Source organism: Centroberyx affinis, unplaced genomic scaffold, assembly GCF_046629955.1.
Source record: "Centroberyx affinis isolate AG114_WGS23_722 - 3 ecotype Tasmania unplaced genomic scaffold, CSIRO-AGI_Caff_v1 ptg005582l_1, whole genome shotgun sequence".
NCBI classification, from domain to species: Eukaryota; Metazoa; Chordata; class Actinopteri; order Beryciformes; family Berycidae; genus Centroberyx; species Centroberyx affinis.
Genome location: NW_027282808.1, coordinates 32,788 through 55,707, shown reverse-complemented (window position 1 = coordinate 55,707; position 22,920 = coordinate 32,788). Strand labels below are relative to the sequence as shown.

General features: G+C 39.6%; 1 protein-coding gene across 1 annotated transcript; it reads left to right on the top strand.

The window, feature by feature from the left end:
* The first annotated feature begins 2,025 nt into the window (after positions 1-2,025).
* Positions 2,026-16,503, top strand: LOC139667504 (latent-transforming growth factor beta-binding protein 1-like). Its single transcript, XM_071546983.1, has 6 exons — positions 2,026-2,032; positions 2,814-2,954; positions 4,719-4,898; positions 8,071-8,199; positions 10,782-10,931; positions 14,657-16,503. Exons 1-6 carry the CDS (start codon positions 2,026-2,028, stop codon positions 14,845-14,847), a joined length of 798 nt encoding a protein of 265 aa, XP_071403084.1. The 3' UTR covers positions 14,848-16,503.
* Positions 16,504-22,920: the final 6,417 nt, after the last annotated feature.

Below are 22,920 nucleotides of genomic sequence, written 5' to 3'. Positions count from 1 at the left end.
CTCGCTCCTCGGAGCAGAAATAAGAGCTTTGGGACGACCTTCAAAATGACGGACCAGAACGACTTCCGGTTCAAGCGAGGATCGAGGAGCGAGGAAATATAAAATAAGAGACTTGGGATGCACCCATAGACTAGTCAGGGTGTCTCCCTGCCGTACACCCAATGCATGCTGGGATAGGCTCCAGGTGGTGAAGGGCCTTGCGCGACTTCAGTGCGGCCAGTCGTTTTGGGCGCAATTGCGTCATTTTGACCACGGCCACTCCGTTGTGTCCATTTCTGCGTGAAGCATGTACCAGGCACAGGAAGGCCCACCAGCTTACACTAGACCCTAATCAAGCTGGGACTAAATAGATCACACTGTGCTCCCTGACCAACACTAAGGACCTGCCTCAGCCCAGAGTCTTGTGGTGTTCTGCTACATTAGCGACATATTATTTAGACAGGACAGGGTGGAGAGCACAGCGGCTAATGCAGGAGACCAACCACAGGGCGGACGCATGTCTGAACCATGAGGAAAGCACATCCACGTATGGCATCAAGGACCAGCCACTGGCACTGGTACCAAAGCCCAACCAATTACCAGTTGACTATATTTTAATTCTCTGATGTGAAAAACACAAGGTTCTATTACAAGTCTATTACATTTGAATTCCAGCACTACATAGTTGCTGCAAAGCTGTGAAGCCACCGTCGGGCAAAAATAAGATTCAGGCTGCTACCCCGAATGGTTTCTGTGGCAGTTTGGTGGATTTCTAGAATAATTTCACCATGCATGGCTCTGGGCGACCAGTGTAGGAGGACCGGAAAATACTGAGCACCAGTCTACAGTTCCTTAAAGAGTAACTGAACCCCAAACCCAAATATGTGGTGAAGCCTGACATCTAATGGTGAAAGGTAGGGTACTGAACTGGCCATCTGCTATTGGCTGGTGTTTGGTACCAGGTAATGTCACCTTCTATAGAATACAACAGGTGGTGACATGGAGGGGATGGGACACTCTTCTCTGTTGCAGCCCCACTTTGTGATTTAGGGCAGTGGTTCTCAACGTGGGGTCCGGGGACCACCAGGGGTCCTTGAGGGTTTTCCAGGGGGTCCACAGCAAATTGGTGAATTATTAAACTTCAGTATTATTTCATTTACAAGAAATTAACAAACATAGCTTCCTGATCATAGTTTCACTGTTTCACTGACAGTCAGTGAAAATTAGGGTACTGGACTGGCCATCTGCTATTGGCTGGTGTTTGGTGCCAGGTGATGTCACCTTCTATTGAGTACAACAGGTGGTGACATCACCTGGCACCAAGGTTCAGCCAATAGCAGATGGCCAGTTCAGTATCCTACTTTTCACCATTAGATGTCAGGCTTCACCACAGATTTGGGTTTGGGGTTTAGTTAGTCTTTAAAAAGTCTTACAATGTTTTACATTTTACTTCGGCCTTAAGTTAATAATCTGCGACACCAAAGGTGGGTACAAAAATATAAAAACACCACAGCAATGACCACTTAGCAACTAACCACTTAGCATCTAACTTCCAGCGGCACACTTTCCAGTACCAGTGCCAGTGGCTGGTCCTTGGTTAGTTAATGCTTAATAAGCATTAACTAACCCTTAATTAACAGTCAACTAATGTGTCTGGTAATCATTTACTAATGGTGTTCATGTTAACTAAGTTATTAATTTATACATTATTTAATAGTCATCTTTATAGACTATTAAATAATGTATAAATTAATACCTTAGTTAACATGAACACCATTAGTAAATTACACATTAGTTAACTGTTAATTAAGGGTTGGTTAAGGCTTATTAAGCATTAACTAACCCTTATTAAGCATTAGCTAACCCTTATTAAGCATTAACTAACCCTTATTTAATAAGCATTAACTAACCCTTAGTGTACCCTTATTGTAAAGTGTTACCATTCATATTGCAGAAACCTGGAGCACTTGAAAGCAGGATGCCTCATTATTGTTATATTCCGTTATTAGCTTTATTTACTTATCATGTGGTCTTTGTGGTAGGAACATGCCAGGTTCGGACTATTTTATTGAACAAAGTGACGGGACAGGAGAGGACCGGGCGGAGAGCAAAGCCCAGTGGAGGTTTGGGTCTTGGCTGGCGTGGTTGTCGGTTTGAGGCCCATTATGCCCGACCTGAAGAGTCATAATACAATTTAAGAAAACCACCCCAGGTCTGGCCTGAAGCTTCTGTGCTTTATATGTGCAAATGTTTTTATATATCAAGGAACAGATGGATATTTTTAAAATGGGCATGGGCCAAATGACTATTTCAGTCATGCAGCCCATTCAGCAGCTATAGCCACAATGTTGATGTGTATCAAATATGCACACTGGCTATGTGTATATATATCCATTCTATACATATTCCTAGAGAAAATAAAGGGGGCAAATGCTAGCTTTTATTCCAGGGTTATATTTCTGTGATATTTGATACTTGAATTAAGCTGATCCAGTTGTAGTCCAGCTATAATTTGATCACTTACTTGATGTAGGCTGCAGGACTTTAACATTTACTGATTTCCTTCCTTAAGCTAAAGTAGGTGGACAAAGTGACGGCTGAAGTGAGCTGTTGTCAGCAATATAAAACTGGTTTTGTGTGTGCAAGCATTTGTGAGTGAGTGGGAACTAAATTGTCTCGGTTAATGAATTTTACACTAAATGACTGTGTGTGTGTGTGTGCATTGGTGAGTGGGTGTGAAGAATCATTAAGTGCAGCTGGCACGATGCACAAAGTCCTCTGACCAAGTTCTGTCGTTTTTTGTGGGGTTTTTTTTTCGTCTTTCTTCCCTCCAGACATCGACGAGTGTCTGGACGAGTCGGTGTGTGTGGACGCAGAGTGCCTGAACACAGATGGCTCATACATGTGTTTCTGTACACACCCCATGGTGCTGGACCCCGAGAGCAACCGCTGTGTCTTTCCCCCCGAGGTGGCCGGTAAGACGAGAACCTTTATCAACTTTACACCCGAAAAAGAGCTGGGTAGATTTAGATGGAAAAACACATAAGCCACTTTCTATGGACATTTACAGAATCCGAAATGTCTTACAGCAGTGAGAGCGCATACATTTATAGCAATGGCTGGCTCCAGTTTCTGTATCTTTCAAAAATAGCCCTCACTGTGGTAGTGAATATGGAAGACCCCTAACACTGCCTCTATACCAGTGGTTCTCAACCTTTTTCATACCAAGGACCCCTAATTTAGTCCACATTAGGGCCACGGACCCCCATTTGATGCGATTTTGTCCCTTGGACCCAAATCTGAGAATATTTTTATTGTTAGATATGATTTTGTCCAGAACTCCATGACTATCTGTATTGTAGGGAGAGAGATAACAGTGAAACTATGAGCAAAATAGTCAGTCTCCTACATTCTATAATTGTTCTTGTAAATTAAATAATGAAGTTCAACGATTCATCAATTCGCCGGGGACCCCCTGGGATGCCCTCAAGGACCCCTGGTGGTCCCCAGACCCCACGTTGAGAACCACTACTCTATAATGCATTCATACAGCTGGATAGAGTTTTTAGTCTTATCAGAGTCTAGTTCTGGTTCTCCGTCCATTTTTTACGAATAATTATGTATTGAATTATAAACAGTGGATGGAAACAGTGACTTGAAGCAGAACGTTTTTTGGTGATCATGTGACTAGTGGCAGTGGAAACGCATTTAATAAATAATTACCCAGGCCTGACGTGATCGGCCGGACGAATAGTTCAAACTCGTTGGACAACAGTTCAGCGGCTTTGGACTTTCTGGAATGTTGTCTGTCAACTCGCTTGCAATATTTTTATTTAAAGGTTAAAACCCTGGAAAAACTCAGTTCTACCTGATGAAGGTCTGAACACCAAAACGTTGTAACCTTTAAATAGAAAGATTGCAAGTGAAAGTGTGCAGGACTTCTTGTTCTTGTCGTTTTTCCTCTGAACCAGTCACAAGAATCTTAAGGTGTGCAAGGAGTGTTTCATGAAATGTTGCCTGTAAAATGTCTGTCTGCCATCACCTCCAGAAATTTCATATGTGTTCTAAGGTGTGTAAGTCCCCATCATGGTTGTATGGTACATTAGAACAGTGATTCTCAACCTTTTTCATGTCAAGGACCCTAATTCAGTCCACATAAGGGCCACAGACCCCCATTTGATGCGATTTTGTCTGACCCAAATCTGACAGTGAAACTATGATAAAAACAGTCATTCTTCTGCATTCTCTAATTGTGTTAACTTCTTGTAAATTAAATAACGATGAAGTTTAATAATTCATCAATTTCCTGGGGACCCCCTGGAACCCCCTCAAGGCCCCCTGGTGGTCCCCGGACCCCACGTTGAGAACCACTGCATTAGAATATCATACTGTATGTGTTGTTTTTAATGTGTGTAAATTTGAATGTTGCCAAGTGCATTTCTCTGTTTTGGATGAAAGTATGAAATGTGGTCAACATTAGTTAAAAGTAAAGAATTATGACTTGCCCAATACTAATCAGTACCAATCAATACTAATGAAGTCTTGATTCAATTTATTCACTTCAATCCAGTTGAGGGGAATGCACTTAATCTACATTTTTATTTTGTGACATTTCAAAGGTTTGCATAAAATTCGCCTGACACTTGGATGAAAACAGAGCTGATGATGTGGAACTCTGTATGTATCTGTGTGTGTGTGTGTGTGTGTGTGTGTGTGTGTGTGTGTGTGTGTATGTGCAGACCACCGCGAGGCAGAGCAGACAGACTACCAGGGTATCTGCTGGCAGACGGTGACAGACAGCACGACCTGCACTCGGCCGCTGGGTCCCAACAACAGGAAGACCACGTACACAGAGTGCTGCTGTCTGTATGGAGAGGCCTGGGGCATGGACTGTGCCCTGTGTCCACCCAGAAACACCGGTACACACCATGCAACACACACACACACACTGCTTTAAACACTGGGACACACCACAACACTGCTTTAAACACTGGGACACACCACAACACTGCTTTCAATACTGGTACACACCACACACTGCTTTAAACCAAATCTGTGTAAAGCCTGACATCTAATGGTAAAAAGCCTGCTATTGAAATTGCCATCTGCTATTGGCTGATCTTTGGTGCCAGACAGTGGTGGAAGAAGTACTCAGATCTTTTAAGTAAAAGTAGAAATACCACAGTATAAAAATACTCCGTTACAAGTAAAAGTCCTGCATTCAAAATGTTACTGAAGTAAAAGCACATAAGTATTAGCATCAAAATGTACTTAAAGCAACAAAAGTAAAAGTACTCATTATGCAGAATGGCCCATTTCAGAATAATACAGTATATATTATATTATATTATTGGATTATAATTATTGATGCATTAATGTATAAGCATCACTTTAATGTTGCAGCTGGAAAAGGTGGGGCTGATTTCCACTACTTATACTGCTGGGTAGCTTACAGTAATCAATAATAATACATCACAATTTACTAGTTGATTATATTTTGTATTAATAATCTGAATCTGCAAAGTAATTAGTAACTTATCAAATAAAGGTAGTGGAGTAAAAAGTACAATATTTCCCTCTGAAATGTAGTGGAGTAGAAGTATAAAGTAGCATAAAATGGTAATACTCAAGTAAAGTACAAGTACCTCAAAATTGTACTTAAGTACAGTATTCGAGTAAATGTACTTAGTCACTTTCCACCTCTGGTGTCAGATGATGTCACCACCTGTTGTGACATCACCTGGCACCAAAGAAATTACCGAAATAAAACGATCGAAAGGCCACTGCGCTCACGGCTAATATCTTACTTATAAATACGGATAAATTATAAATTTGGACACTGAAAACTTTCCTTTGGGTCTTAAGCTAGGTGAATCATCCTTGAGTGTATCTGACAATTCTATTATTTAGGCTGGGGTTAGGCTATTTTTCAAGGCAGGGATTTACATGTGCAAATGTCAGAAATTTCTAAGGAGATAGATATCAGAGGGGTGATGTCATCGAACATGTAAATGCATGAACATGTACGTAATAACTCTAGTGTAGTGTAGATGTAGCGCAGCTGTCATTTGCACTGTAAGCCAACTCTATGTGAAGGCTACACTATACCTAAATGAAAAACATAACACCAATATTATAGCTGCGCTATGTGTGTCTAACTCCTGGGTCTCCATTGTAAGTCTATGTAAAGCTAACATACAGCTACACTACATGTGTCTAACTCCTAGGTCTCCATTGTAAGTCTATGTAAAGCTAACATATAGGTATGCTACATGTGTCTAACTCCTGGGTCTCCATTGTAAGTCTATGTAAAGCTAACATACAGCTACACTACATACAGCTACACTACATGTGTCTAACTCCTGGGTCTCCATTGTAAGTCTAAAGCTAACATACAGCTACACTACATACAGCTACACTACATGTGTCTAACTCCTGGGTCTCTATTGTAAGTCTATGTAAAGCCAATGTTACAGCTATGGTACATGTGTCTAACTGCTGGCTCTCCATTGTAAGCTTATGTACATTCATGCTGTAATCTTAGAGGTTGGGTCAGATCTTACAGGACAAGGTACTGCTTCTTTAGGATATTGTTGGTCTTACATTGTTATAACCTGGCTCACTCTATATCCCTTTCCCAACACACACACACACACACACACACTCATTCACACACATTCCTGATGAAGTAGGCCAGTGGGTTTGGGAGTGCAGGTGTATCAGATTAAAGTGGGACGTCAGGCTCGCACTACAGTTGCCAATGGACAGTGTGTATGTGTGTGTGTGTGTGCATACCAAAATCTGCCTTTAGAGGGGAAGCAGGTTGCTAAGCCAGTACCGCAACCTGAGTATTCACTTCCTCAAATCCCCCTGTTTGCTAAGCTGCGGCGATGATGGCAGCGTAATTACTTTCAATCTCCCTGGAAACTATTGACATTTGTATTGGTGCTGGCTGCATATTAAACCGCAGCGGAGGAGGCCCGCGCTAATTTTTCAAAGCTATTTATGGCTTTTGTGTGACATTCATGGTCTTTATTGAAGTATTTTAAGAAGACAAATCGCGGCTGTGTACTTTGCCGCGGCGATATCTCTTTTTTTCCTCCACGAGAAGACGATTATCTCTGTCTATTTCAAGGTCTTTCACTATCTTCCCCTCCCTCTTTAATCTTCCTCCGCCCGTCTCCTCCCCTCCCCGTCTCCCCTTGATATTACCAGCAATTGCATTTGCTAGTAATAGGAATAATTAACATGCTGTTCTGTCTTTCTCTTGTTCTCCTCCTCCCGTTCTAAGATCAGATGAAACTTTAATGAGCCCCGTGGGGAAATTGCACCGTTGCAGCAGCAAATAATAGTAGGATATAGCAAAGGAAAATAGAATATAAAGTAGAAAAGCTACATTTCTGAAGATTTCTGAGTATTTGTGTGCTTGTGTAGGCAGTGTGAAGTAGTTCAAATGTGGTCTTGTCGAGTTTAAGTAGTAGTAGTAGATTGTTACATCCCACTACTATATTGGAGAGCGGTTTGTGTGTTTGTATGTTTGTGTGTCCCACCATGGAGGAGAGGAGAGGAGACAAGGAGAGGAGGAGAGGGGAGAGGAGAGGAGGAGAGGAGAGGAGAGGGGAGAGGAGACAAGGAGAGGAGAGGAGGAGAGACAAGAGGAGGCAAGGAGAGGAGGAGAGGAGAGGAGATGAGGAGAGGAGAGGGGAGAGGAGAGGAGAGAGGAGAGGAGAGGAGAGGAGAGGAGACAAGGAGAGGAGAGGGGAGAGGAGAGGAGACAAGGAGAGGAGAGAGGAGAGGAGAGGAGGAGAGGGGAGGGGAGATGAGAGGAGAGGAGACAAGGAGAGGAGAGAGGAGACAAGGAGAGGAGAGGAGAGAGGAGAGGAGACAAGGAGAGGAGAGGAAGAGAGGAGAGGAGAGGAGAGGAGGAAGTTATAAATTCTAGTTTCTATTATTCGAATACTTCTGTTAGAATAATTAGATTTGCTAGCTGTCCACCGTATCAAAAACTCACAGAGAAGTGACAATGTGCATTGTGTTATTCAATCATTATGATTTATACATCCTTTCTTCCTTTTCTGGCTCTTTTCCCAGAGGACTATGCCTCCATGTGTAACCTGCCTATGGGTGGCGGCCGCCCGTACGGCCGCGATGCCCTGGTCGCCGGCCCGGTCCACGAATATGAAGTCGGCCCGGACTTCCCGCCTTATGAGGACGAGGAGAGTGAGTATTTGTGTGTTATGTAGCGCTGAAACCCGAGAGCCGGAATAGAAACCTGTGTATCTTTTGTTAACACTCTACAAAGAGTGTAGGCCTTGAAAGAAGTGTGGTTAGGAGTACACACAGAGTTTACCCTGCTCTTTGTCTGGGGCATTTCACCAGGCGGCCAAATTACTACTTACATGTATTGGATGGTAGGGTCTCAATATTACTATATTATTCCCCAATAATGAATATAACAGACTTTATTTATATAGCACTTATCCACAAGCAGAAACAAAAAGAAACAAGGTGGACATAAAAATAGGAAACACATTCAAAAGAAAACAGGTTAAAAGACAAAAAGAAAGAAAATACATCAAATGGAATGAGAATAAAAAACATAAAGATAAAAAGCAATCAATCAGCATACATAAATGCATATAAAAATGAGTCTTAAGAGGTGATTTGAAAGATACTTATTTAGCGAGCTACAATGACAACTCTGTCAAGTTTTACCACTACAGAAGTAAAAAAATTCTGAAAAATCTGTCAGAAATTTTATGTGAAAAACCCCCACAGATGCGGTTGTTCCATAGATGCTCAAACTCATCGATGTGGGAAATAGTGTTCAAAGAGTGTCAGCCCACACTATAAGGTTCTTCTACCATTGATGGATTTTGAAGCTTGCAGATTATTAGATTTGAAACCTAAAACTACAAGATTAATAAAAAAAAAACAAAAAAAAAACATATATGTTTAACTCCAGAGGAAACTACAATAAAGTCTTACTTAAAACAGGTATTTCCATTGTGGTCCTTGATGTAATGACTAAAGAACAACATAAAACATTAAAAACACAATCAAAAGATCATACACATGCGCTGTACTAGCAAAACTGTCTTAGTACTGGCCACCTCTCAATTGGTTCCAACGTAAAGTTCTCACTTCCTTTCCAAATGTAGATTTGGTCGGACAGTTTTGGATTCTCACACTGGAGATGATGAGCATGTCAGTATGTACCTCCATGGTGGCCAGTGGACAGGCTTCAGAGTGTTCTTCAGAAAGGGATAAGACACAGGGAGCAGGTTCAGATTCCCACATGATGCCAGTTGACTTGCATACTAGTGACAGTGCTTTGCTGCCATCTTGTGACTATTCAAGTAACTACATTACATGCAGCTGACTTGAGGTAAAGCAGTGCTTCTCAACCATGTGCCACCGAGGCCCAGGAGGCTGCAGGTTTTCATTCCAACCGAACCAGCTGATTTCACTGATTAGTTGAAGGTGTGTTCATCAGTGACACCCAGAGCCCGCAACAGCATTCGACAGGTTTTTCTTTCTTATACATTCTTTATACAAGCCTTCTCAAGTGGAGGCAGGTACCTGAGAAATAGAAATTGCTCAGAGAATAAGCAAAGGTTTTACTACAGGCCACACGAAGCAAGAGGAGAAAACAAATGAGAGGAGAAGGGAAAGAAGGGTTGTGTTACTTAACAAGATTTAATTGCTAGGGCTATTTACTATATGGTCAAACAAGGAACTTGCAGACAGTGTCCCAGTGGTCCTCCAGGCCCGTATCAAAGTCTTTTAACAGGCAGGCTGCCCGTTCCATATTCAGCAAGTCCAGGTATTCCTCCAGCCACAAATCCCTAGAGAAGCAGGCTGGCTTACGTTTCTTCCAGTTTAAAATAATTAGTCTTTTAGTAGACAAGCAACCCAATGTCCAGAGCCAGTCAACATTAACTCCAACACTATTGTCTGGTTTTATGCCCAGCAGGCATGCTATGGGACATACAGCGAAATTAACTTAAAAAAAAACTCTGACATTAGGTATATTACTTCTAACCAGAGTGTTTTAACAGCTGGACAGTCCCAAAGCTGGTGGAGTAATGAACCTCGATTGCCACAATTGTGCCAGCATAAATCTTGTTCTGCAGACTGTTGGGTCATGATGGCACAGGATTGAGAAGTATCTGTGTTTGCACTGTATCCAAATTTTGAATGCAGGTAAGTGGTTATTTTATGATAGGAAAAGGTTTACTTTTTAAAATATTGTATTCATTAAAGGTGCTACATGAAGAGTTTCTAAACATCAATGTCACGTTAATTGTGATACCATGGTATAATTACTGTAAACAAATAAGACCGTGTTGGAGACATTTGGTAGCCTCTATCTCACACCAGTGGTATTGTTAGTGCTAGCATTTCTCCAAATGAAGACATTTCCAATAAACCCCATTGCTACTTGTAACCCCTCCCTGGCATCTTTGTCTTTACTGAAGAGGATAAACATGTTGGAAGTTTTTCCCATCAGTCTTTCACTCCTTGCACCATCTGCCGTTGCCAGAAACTCTGAAAGCTTTAGCTGCGTTTGCGGTGAAAAAGCAGCACCCTCTTCATGTTTTGTGCCATAAAGCAATCTCCCTTTCTGCAGTAAAGCAGTCCGGCAGATTTCCCAGCAAATCCGACCCAGTGGCCACAACGTAAAACGCAGTGGAGAAGCCAACAGAGGCTACTAATCTTCTCAGCGATGGTCTGGTTTGTTTATGGTAACTACATTAATGTCTCAGATAATGTAGCAGATTATTTTTTTTGTCCCGCAGACCCGTACGAGGCCTTTGAGGGTTTGCGAGCAGAAGAGTGCGGGATACTGAACGGCTGTGAGAACGGCCGGTGCGTTCGGGTGCAGGAGGGTTACACCTGCGACTGCTTCGACGGATACACCCTGGACATGTCCCGCATGGCCTGCATTGGTAAGAGAGCAGCTCGAAATAGTCCGAACCCAAGCAAGACAATCTAATGTGAAACAGGCTTGTTAAAAAACGAGGCTTGTAAAAAAACAGAAAAATAACCGATGAAGAAGAGAAGAGCTATACCATAGACTAGAGCAGTGCTTCTCAACCTTTTCCATATCAAGGCCCCCTAATTTAGTACATGGGGCCATGGACCCCCATATGATAAGATTTTCTCTCTCAACAATATATTTGTTACATATGATTTTGTCCAGAATTCCATGACTATCTGTATTGTAGGTAGAGAGATAACAGTGAAACTATGACCAAAACAGTCATTCTTCTACATTCTTTAATTGTGTTAACTTCTTGTAAATTAAATAATGGTGAAGTTTAACAATTCATCAGTTTGCCCCTGCAACCCCCTCAAGGACCCCTGGGTGTCCCCGGACCCCACGTTGAGAACCACTGGGCTAGAGGTTGTCAATGGAAGTCTTTGTAGGTCTCCAGCAGAATGAAATGAAAAGTTTATAATCACTAGATAAAGTAGTTTTCACTCTCCCCATTTGATAATTCAAGAAATTAGATTAGAAGCAGTGTATTACTAAACCACATCACATGCATTATTATTTAAAGTATGAATAATGATTGCTTTAGCATCAAGCATTTAGGAATTACGCCTCATGTAATTTTTGTTTGTGCATCTTTGCCGTCCAATTTGTTGTTTTCCAAATGGTTAGGAGTATCATAATTTTGTGTATTAGTATAATATAGGATGTCCACATATGCTGCGTGCAAAAGATTGACTCAACTTTGCGAGAGAAATACCCCCCAAAAAAGGTTTTGCATAAAATTTCAAAATGGTGGAAAACTGTCCAGGCTGAAATGAAAACCACTATGTGCTAATGGATTTGTGTTGAGCCGAGGAATCCAAGAGAAAAACAACTTGATTGAAGTTGCTTGTTATAGCGCCACCATCTGCCCGATCTGTGTGATTTGTTTTGGGGCAGATTTTAAACATAGTCACCAAAATTGATTGTTCTGGGACTGAGGTAAAGATCATTTTAAAGCAGAAGAAGAAGAGGAAGAAGAAATATGTGCCCAACAGAACCACAAGTACATACAGTTTGGTAATATAAGTGCCCAGTGGGAAAGGAAGCCCTAATCCTGGCAGTGTTAATGCCATGTCAGGACCACAGTTATTATTATTATTAGTTGTTATTATTACAGTTATTATACAATCCATTTCCACTGTTCTTGAAAGTGAAAGAGCTTGTCTGTATCTGTGAAACATGTTGCTTAGGGATTCAGTGGTAAATGCTGTATAGTTATCGTTATCCTCTCTCTCTCTCTCTCTCTCTCTCTGTCTCTCTCTCTCTCGCTCGCTCTCTCTCTCTCTCTCTCTGTCTCTCTCTCTCTCACTCGCTCTCTCTCTCTCTATCTCTCTCTCTCTCTCTCTCTCTCTCTCTCTCTCTCTCTCTCTCTCTCCCTGTCAATCTCTACTATGCTGTCTAACAAAACTCCAGAAAAAAAGTGAAAACTAGCTTAGCCACATGCTTGCCAACCGTGAGCATCTTGCCGATTGAAAATATTATAATGGCAAATAAAATCGATAGATAGATAGATAGGTAGATAGAGTACTTTATTTATCCCCAAAGGGAAATTACAGTGTTGCAGCAGCAATTCACATAAATGATGAAAAACACACACAATGAGGTAGGTAAAAAGTCAGAACACGGAATTACAAAATATATATATATATATACACAAAAACTACACTACAACTACTATAAACTATACAATTACAACTACTATATACTATACAACTACTATACACTACACTACAACTGCTATACTAGATACAAATAAATAGAATAGAATAAAGTAGAATTTTTAACTGTAATGATGATTAAACCCACTTACAATGAATAAGTCCAACAAAGAATATGCAAAACCGAAATCAAACAATCTAATGTTGTAAAATGACACGACTTACCTTATTAGGAAATAGGGGGAACTAGAAATGAATCTCCTACTAGCTAGTGAAAAAGGTTCCACAAGCATAATATAGTAATAATATAGAATACAAATAATAGACATTTATGTAGCTTCAAGGTGAGCGCTGCCACTAAGCTCTTCACTAACAAAACACCACAGACTGGACCTTTAACTGGCCTCGGCTGACAGTTCGGTTGCCGTGGGAAACGCGAGCAGCCTCAACTCAACAGGCCTCTCAGCATCAACTACAGCTTGTGAAATGATGCTGGAGTGGAGTGATGCAGTGGCTGTTAGTTGAAGAGTGCGATTTGGCGTTATTGAGGGTGCTCTTATCCAGGGAACCGTTTTGTTTTGGTTTGTCCAATTATTATGTTTTGGTCTCCACTAGTAGGTCAAGGTCCTCAGTGCATGGCATCTGAAGAGTTAAGATATCCTTTCCTTTTATTCACGCAAGCACTGAACTGCACAATGATGCACTTTATGAGGGTGTAGTGTGTGTATATGTAGGTTATGTACATGGATAAATGTGCACTTGACCTCTGAAAATGTTTATGGCACTCATCAGTGAAACAAAAAACAAAAAAATAAGGCACAATAAATGATTGATTACTTGGAAATTTTCACCCACAGAATTATGAAAAGTGTGTTGATAGGCTGTCATTTTTATGTGATTTTGTGTTGTGATTTGTGTGATTTTGTGTTGTCTCAAATTTTGTATGGGAGGATCAGGCGATAAATAACAATGTTTTACCTCAGTTTTTTCCCCTAAAACAAAGGTAATGCATCACATAAATAGTGTTAACACAGAGAATCACGTCTCGCATCACACCAGTAATGTGTGTTTTTATAAACTTTATTTGTATAGCATCTTTTCAAAAACAAGCCTTTTATTAGACAAAAATAACACAAAACAGAAACAGAAACATAGAACAAAATGTTATGTAGACAGAAAAAAAAGTAGAGAAAGTCTGACCAATATATGAAAATACAGGCATATCATATATGCATATACGTATATAAACATACATATTACATAAAAGTTCAGTAAATAATGAAATATATTATAGGCTCCATTTACAGTCTGTATAAATAAAGACCAATAAAAAAGACAGAAAAAACTAACTTTACAAAACGCTTTACAGAGTGTAAAAATGAAAAAGACATTACATAAAATGAAATTTTATTATATATAAATTATATAAATGTAGTCAGTAATACAATAAATTAAAAATGTTTTTCCATATATTATATTATATTATATTATAGTTTAAGTTTATTTATTTATATAGCACCATTCTTACATAGAATGTAACTCAAAGTGCTTTACATAAAATGCATTGATTAAAATAAATGAATTGAAAACAGTGAAAACCATTACAATAACATTAAAATTTAAAAAAGCATCCAGCATAAATGACCCTCTATGCATTATATTATATTATATTATATTATATTATATTATATTATATTATATTGTATTATATTATATTATATTATATTATATTATATTATATTATATTATTTTATATTATATTATATTATATTATATTATAACTTTAACCGTAACCCTTATTTTACCCTAGCCTATTCCTAATTCTAATCTTAACCCTAAACCTGAATCCTAATCCTGAACTAACTTTAACTGTTACCCTTATTTTACCCTAACCAATTATTATATTATATTATATTATATTATATTATATTATATTATATTATTTAACTATTGCTCTTTCTTCCTCTGCCTCCAGATGTGAATGAGTGTTCGGAGCTCAACAGTCGGATGTCGCTGTGTAAAAACGCCAAGTGCATCAACACCCAGGGCTCCTACCAGTGTGTGTGTCTGCCGGGCTTCACCACCTCCGAAAAACCCAACTACTGTGTGGCGGTGGAGAGACACACAGCGTCAGCAACACACGCAGTGAGCGTGGACGGACACTAGGGGGAGACAAGAAACACTAAACACACACTCACACACACAAATTTGTATTGCTATACTTGTGAGGACCTTCCACTGACCACATTCATTCCCTAATCCCAAACCCTAACTACCCTCACCACTACATGCCTAACATTAACCCTTATTCTGAATTTAACCCTAATTCTAACTTTAACCCTAAACCCAAGTCCTAATCCTAAACTAACCTTTACTTTAACCTTAACCCGTATGCTAGCCAAACCTAGTCCTAATTCTAATCTTAATCCAAAATCCAAATCCTAACCCTAAACTAACTTTAAACGTAACCCTTATTTTACCCTAACCTAGTCCTAATTCTAATCTTAAACCTAAACCTGAATCCTAATCCTGAACTAACTTTAACCTTAACCCTTATTTTACCCTAACCTAGTCCTAATTCTAATCTTAATCCTAAACCCAAATCCTTATCCTAAACTAACCCTTTAAAGAAGTGGGGACCGACCAAAATGTCATTATAGCCTTATGAGGACATTTGGTCCTTAAAAGTATAGAAATACAAGAACACACACACACATACATACATACACACACACACACACACACACACACACACACACACACTCTTATTTAATCCAAGCCCATATAATCTGCACTGTATAAAATACACACTAAATGAAACGAACAAAAAAGTAATTTACTTGAGATGAAGATTCAACTTAATCTACTATGTGGTGCCTATGTGGGGAAGAGAAACGCAGCATTGTATAAAATGTATGTTTTTGTCTGTTCCTTTTGTAAGTTTATTTCTTTTATTTTTTTGTTTTAAAAGGAGTTTTATGCGCGTTAAAAAGGGGCGGGTCGTTTTCGCTCCCGCAACGCAAACGACAAACCCTATGGACTCTTACTGGGGGATCGAGTTTTATTTTCTACCCAGTCAAAATGAGTGTGGATATTTAATTCTGTGAAGAGGCCAGCTCTCTGTTCCCTCTCTTCCTCCGTCGCCATCCCTCTGTCTGCCGTTAATGGAAGCTTGTTTTCTGCGCCGCGGCTTCACCAAAACATGCAGTATGCACATTTTACTGTACTAAAGCAAAGTTGTTAATGTAAAGTCTTTGGAATAAGCTTTTGGGGGCTTTTTTGTTTTGTTTTGTTTTGTAATGATGATAAAAATGCAAACATGAAACTACTTCTCTGTGTCTGGGACATTGGACAATGGCAGGTTTTATTTTTCTTAGTTTTTCTTTTAGATCTGTCTTTGTTTCTTTCTTTGTTTCTGTCTTTCTTTCTTTCTTTCTTGCGTTCTTTCTTTCTTTCTTTCTTTCCTTTTCTTTCTTCCCGTCTTCCTTGCCTGCCCTGTGGAGCAGTCATATTCCCCTCCCTTCAGTTATTCCTTTAGATGCTGTATTTGTTTTTGTGTCTTCGGATGAATGAAATGAAGTGTTGCTTCATGTTTATTTTTCATACTTTCTCTTTTATCTGCATTTTACTGCAAAGTCTTGCCAGGTTGCAAAGCTGCTATGGGACAGCGGTGGGAGAAAAACTTTTGTACATTTAAACAGAAGAGTGGAGAAAACAGCTGATGTATTTGTAATTTGTACATGAATAAATAGCTCTTGTATGAATATTCATATTACATGTATATTAAACCCCTTGGTAATAAATCACAAATTGTGATATTTATACTGACTGGCCTGTCCATTTTTACTAATTGAAAATCTAATGCTGTATCCAGGGATGTAGTGGAGGGTAAACCCACCTAAACTCAGTTTTACCCACCTTTTTATTTGTGGAACTTACCTTTTTTACCTGACATTAATCTTTATGATGCAAATTCAGTTCAATTCTAGAGAACAAACTATAAACTGCACAAGATCCAATGTTAAAATAGACAGATTAACATTGTCAGATGTCAGATTAGAGCTGATTTTGTCATTTTGAGCTTTGACCCCTTGAAAATGACCATAACATTTAAAATCAAAGATGTTATCCACCGTTATTCGTAGAGCACCTTTTAAAGGATAAGTTTGCCGATTTTGGACCTATATATCATTTGACTCTTACATACCTGAAGTAGGTTTCTCAAAATATCCCCCAAAAAGCCAGTCTGTGAAAACAATATGGTGACCAGACAACATATTTATATCCAACATATTTATATATACATATTTATATCCAATATGGTGACCAAACAACATATTTATATCCGAACCATTTCCACTCAATAGATAGTCTTCTACCAAACTCTACTGTTTACAGTCTGACCTGACCGTCCAAAACTAGATCACACTGGTCCCTTCCCAGTTAACAGTTAGGCTACTAACCAGTTAATGAGGGTCAATGAGAGGAGTTCTGCCAAGAGAAACTAACCAAAAACTGACATCCCTTGTAGGAATCATAGGTAGAAATGCATCGTTTGAGCAGACATTAGCGTTACACAAATCAATAATATAGCTAGAGTTTGCAAACAATTTCCCTACAATATCAAGTAGGCTAACGCTGGCTCATGTTGGTGAGACAAGTCTAGGGATAGGTGTCAAGAAACTGCTATTTATTGGCACCAGTACCTGACTGGTATTGACACCAATAAACTATTTTAAATAACGCTACAATTCGGTAGCTTGGACAAACCAACCACACAAACTACACTAGAGAGCAAATCATACATTTATTTTGTTATAATAGACCATATACTGGCCTACCTCAGGTCCCACAAAGTTACATTGTTCTACAGAGAGAAGAAGATGACAGTTAAGATACCAATGGGACAGCTCCATTGGGTAACGCCTCACGCAGCCTCCACTGATTCCCATGGCAAATTAGCGTGCTTTATAACAAAAGCTATCATCGCATGCACTTACATATCTAACCAGAAATGAAAACAGGTGTGTGCCCGTTCACGCACACGCACGCACACACACAGTACACTAACAGTTACTAACGAAAACAGTCACACACACGATAGTCAGTGAATTAACAGTGTTATGAGTCGGTGTTTAATTCGCCGTGTATCTGATCCCCCAACCAGCACTTATTTCAGTGAGAAATCAAATTTTTGAAACGGTTCGCCTCTCATTCCCACGGTCTTCTCCCACTAAAATAGCGCAGCTAACCAGCGGAGGCTGGTAGCGAGTTGAGGCCACAAAATCCAAAATGTAAAGTTTGTACGGAAATACAGTTTATCTTTATGGATTATATTGATGGCGAATTGGCAAGAAGGCTGTCTACATATGACGCCTTTTATCTTATGGTTCTAGAGTTATTTGTTTTTACAGACACGTAAGGAATTGTTAATATGTCATATTTCTTAAAGGGAGTTTGGCGTAATATTACTGCTGTTTATGGTATCGTCCGAAACTCGCGCTTGCTGCACTGAACAACATCCGGGGCACTGAGCTGTCACTCAAAAACTCATTAGCCAATGGGGACACACCCCTGAAAAAACCCACCCACGCGAGAGGTTTGTGTCTGAACTGCAAACAAAAAGTAAGGCAGTGCAAACGAGAGATAGGACCACAGAAGTGGAATGGATAGAACTGTCCTTCTGTTTGTCATGGTAATTTACAGCAAAAGTGACAACTATTAAATTTTAAGGGTTAACTGCTATGGTGACAACACAAGTCCGGGCATTAAGGCCGTAAAGTGTGTCACGCTTGCCTGAGAACTGTACAGATGTGCCTGTTACATGAGTGCTTAGCAAACTGTCAATACTCAACTGAAAGCTGACGTTAGCGCTGCCGTTAATTTAGAATTATCAAAGATTGTGCTTCTCTCGCTAGCTCTTCTTGTCAAAATCAGCATATTAGCAAACCTAGCTGGAAAGCATCATCAGACAGGTACCTTTAACTTAATATAGCCGTTAAATGCTATAAACTAAAGTAGCTTAGCCTACCTTTGGTGGAGAAGAAAAGTTAGCATTTGCTAACATGAAACAGCTAACAGACATTGGCAGAAACAGATTAACTCAACTATAACCACTTCTACTAACTGCACAGATGTAAAAATGTTCGACCTACTAAAAAGACAGCAGCAACTTGTAAAAGAGCGCTAACTAGTGGTGGCATGAGTGACAAATTAATTCAGCTGCAATGCCAGTTTTCCACTGCTTTGGTCCTTGCTGCAAAACCTCTCACCTCAGCAACTTTTCGTAAGTCTGTTCATACGGAAAGCCCAACGGTATACATAAAAATGGGACCAACCATCCAAGAACGTTGATTTTTTTATTTTTATTTTTTTTTATTTTATAATTTGTCCTTTTATTTTACAGACTGGACATTAAACACATACATTACATACATACACAACGCATACACAAATGACATACAAAAAAACACAGAACAACATATGTGCACAAAAGCAAACAAAGGAATATGAGGAAAGAGGGGGGGGGGGCATCAATAAATACTTAATGTAGCTATTTTTTGTTTTTTTTTAACAAAAGATCCTTGAAAATCTTCTTGTTGTAGGTCATCATATTAAACACCATTACACATAATCCGGTAAGGAGTTCAAATATGACCTTATTGTATCACACACTGACCAGAGGGAGTTCCCAAGAACGCTGATTTGAATCCCTACTATCCCTACTTTATTTAGGCCTTATCAGCCTAAATAAAGTAAGGATAGAACGGTCTTTCCAATTCAAGAATGTTGATTTGAATTGGAAAGACCGTTCTATCCCTACTTTATTTAGGCTGATAAGGCCGGTGGATTTTTACATTAAAATCTTGCCTAGTGCAGCTTTCAAAGAGGTCTGTACTGAGATGCATCGATGTATCAGCAGTGGAATGTGTATGTTAGTGTCCTGTTGTCAAACCACAGCAAAGAACCAGAGCACTCCAACAGATCACCAGAATAACATGGAGACACAACAAGTGTGTAACAACACGTGTCATCATGTATGGGGAGATCAGGGTTGTCGCAACTATGTAATAACTGACAGATAATCAGACTTTTAATTTAATAAAATGTCCCTTTAAATGGGTCAAAAATGTCACAAAGCCTAATATTGTAATATGTTTTCCTGATAATGTAATGCATTATTTCATTAGCCTGTAATTATTCCATTATAAAGGTGTAGCTTTTTTAAATCTTACAATATCAGTATGAAGACGTTATTATATTATCTGACAATTTATTACATTAACAGCTTTAATAAAAAAATGTTTACCCAATTAAATATTACATTTTGACATTTTGATATTTGCCTTTTATTAAAAAGCAGATGTCGACCAGTCAGTCTACCTTTGATATGATGGAGGTTCCTCTCTGACCACAGCTGACCACAGAAATACCTGGAATACCTGCAGTGAAACTGCATTTTCTTGACCCATTTTATTCAATTGCTCACAATGTTTTTTGTAATTTAATTCTTCATTTAAAGGCAGTAATGTTTCCCAGAATTTCCTCTACCATTGAATAGGTGCAGTGGGTCACCCTGCCTTAGAGTGTCCCAGGATGGTCTAAATGCTGTTTCAAAGGCTTTTCCATGCTGACAAGATTAACATTTTGAGGAAAATATTGAATGTTTTGGTATGAAAATGGAAAAATGTATAGTAGAATCCAAATGCCAAGGGCTGATACTGATAACCAAAATATCCGTATTGGTATCACGCATCAAAAATGCATATTGATTGAGTCAAAGTTATCACATTATCCAGCAGTTATTACATTATCATTTGCTACAATGGTTCAATGGTTCAGTAGTGATCCGGAACACCCCCCCACTTCCAGTTGACTGAACTGAGGGAATTCTCTGTTGCTAGCTGCTTTGTTAGTCTGACTGGGGGTTCTGGTGCTGATCTGAATCCTGTAGTGAAAGGTTTCCCCCCCATCCCCATGTATCCCTGTGGGAAAGACCCGGTGCCAGAGACTGAACTAGAGCACCAGGGAGTATCATTTACCAGCTGACACAAATACTCCTATTAGCACACAACACATGCATTTTGAAAACCAACACCACTTGTTTGTGCAGAGAGTGGGTCTAGGAAAAGTCATGGAAGGGACATTTTGAAAGTGGAGATGTTCCAATGTGAAGATTCTAAATGGCCTTCAAATGATGGTGGCTTGGCATTTCTAATGTTAACATTGTACACACACACACACACACACATGCACTCGCTCATGAACACAGGTACAGATATCTACTACTACTGATGAGCAAATCGTACAAATCAAAGATGATGACTTTCAACTCCGAACTCCGGACCTTTGTTACATTTGATAAGGTGAACAACTATTAATGCTCATATTCAAATCGTCATTCTGTACACGTTATCTGTAAAGTGAATATATTTGGAAGGTGTATAGCGTTTACAATGCACATCTACTCACCTACATACATACTGGTCATGGCAAAACGAGCTTATCATGTACAGTATTACATGCTGTAAATATACGTACATGCATTGTTTTTTTTTTCTAATTGAATTCCTCTGGCTTGTTATATAATGTGTATATGTTGATTTTTGTTGATAGTTTTTCACTTATTTCATACTGCATATATTGCATATTCTTTTTGTCCTCATAAGTTCTACCACTGTTATTTTGCATAACCTAATAATGCTGGTATCCACTCTTTTCCCATACTGTCATTCATAGAATTTATTCAAATTATCGGTTTGCGACGTTTGCCTTTTTTTTCCTTTTTTTTTTTTTTGGCTCTGTTCTTATTTATATCGTAATTTTCTTTGCTGTATGCTTTCACTGTTTACTGTTGCAATGATCCAATTTCCCCACAGGGGTCAATAACGTCTCATCTAATCTACTCTTCCTGAACAACCTGGATAAAAAACAGCTCCACCACTAACAACCAGGCCTTTTCTGGGATAAAAATATTAATAAAAAAAAAAAAAACAGTGTGTGGTCATGCAGAGCCATTCTTCACAAAGGGACATGCCGTCATTTCTGTCTCAGAGTTCAGGGCTGCATGGATCAGTGCAACAAGAGAGGGAACAATGGAAAATGGGGCAGTGCAGAGAGAGAGAAGGGGGGGGGGGGGGGTAATAGAGGGAGAGTAAGGGGGGGGCTGTGAGTGAGGGAGAGAAGGCATGTGCTGACATCATCAAGATCTGTGAGCAACTAGAAAGCATCAGCAACAAGGTCATGGTTGTTCGGGGCTCCTCACGTCAACTAGCTCATTCCTCTAACCACATTTTGGGTTTCAATAGTTTCCTTTCATATATTATCGTAAAAAATATCATGAACGGTGACAGCCTAAAAATTCAGGCGGCACGTTGAATTTCATGTGCAATCACGCAGCGGTTGTCTGCAGCTTAGAAAGATGTCCGTAATAATCATTGCCTTTGGCCTCGCTTTGCAGGTCAATCAGTTAATATTCAGTCAAGTGTCATCTGACCTTTACGTTAACCCTTAGCCTGTGCGTGACTCTGTGATTGGATCGAAAGACCACAGCATTTCTTCTGGTCATGGGGGTCAGTTTCCCATGGGGGTGGATGCTGTATCCCTCTAGCCCAGTGTTTCTCAACGTGGGGTCCGGGGACCACCAGGGGTCCTTGAGGGGGCTCCAGAAGGTCCCTTGCAAATTGATGAATCGTTAAACTTCACCGTTATTTAATTTAGAAGAAGTTAACACAGTTAGAGAATGTAGAAGAATGACTGTTTTGATCATAGTTTCTCTGTTATCTCTCTACCTACAATACAGATAGTCATGGGATTCTGGACAAAATCATATCTGACAATACAAAAATTTAGGTCAGATTTGGGTCCGAGAGACAAAATCTCTAATGTGGACTAAATTAGGGTCCTTGATATGAAAAAGGTTGAGAATCACTGCTCTAGCCTCTAGCGAGTTAAAGCTCCCATTCAGCTGTGTATGGATGGCAACGATCTAGAAACCTGAGAAGGAGCTGAACAACGTGCTAAAGTCTTATTGGTTGCCAGATATGTCACTCAAACAAGGGTAGGCAGTGTCGTTACGTTGCTAACCACCTGGAATTTATCTGTTCACCTGTTGACATTTTCTCTCTCTGGACTAATGACAAGACGAATCAGAAAAAAAATGACAACAACACCCGCCTCCTCAATAGTGCCGCTATCACTATAGTCAACATCAAAGAAAGTCCCCACTCTCAAAGAGTC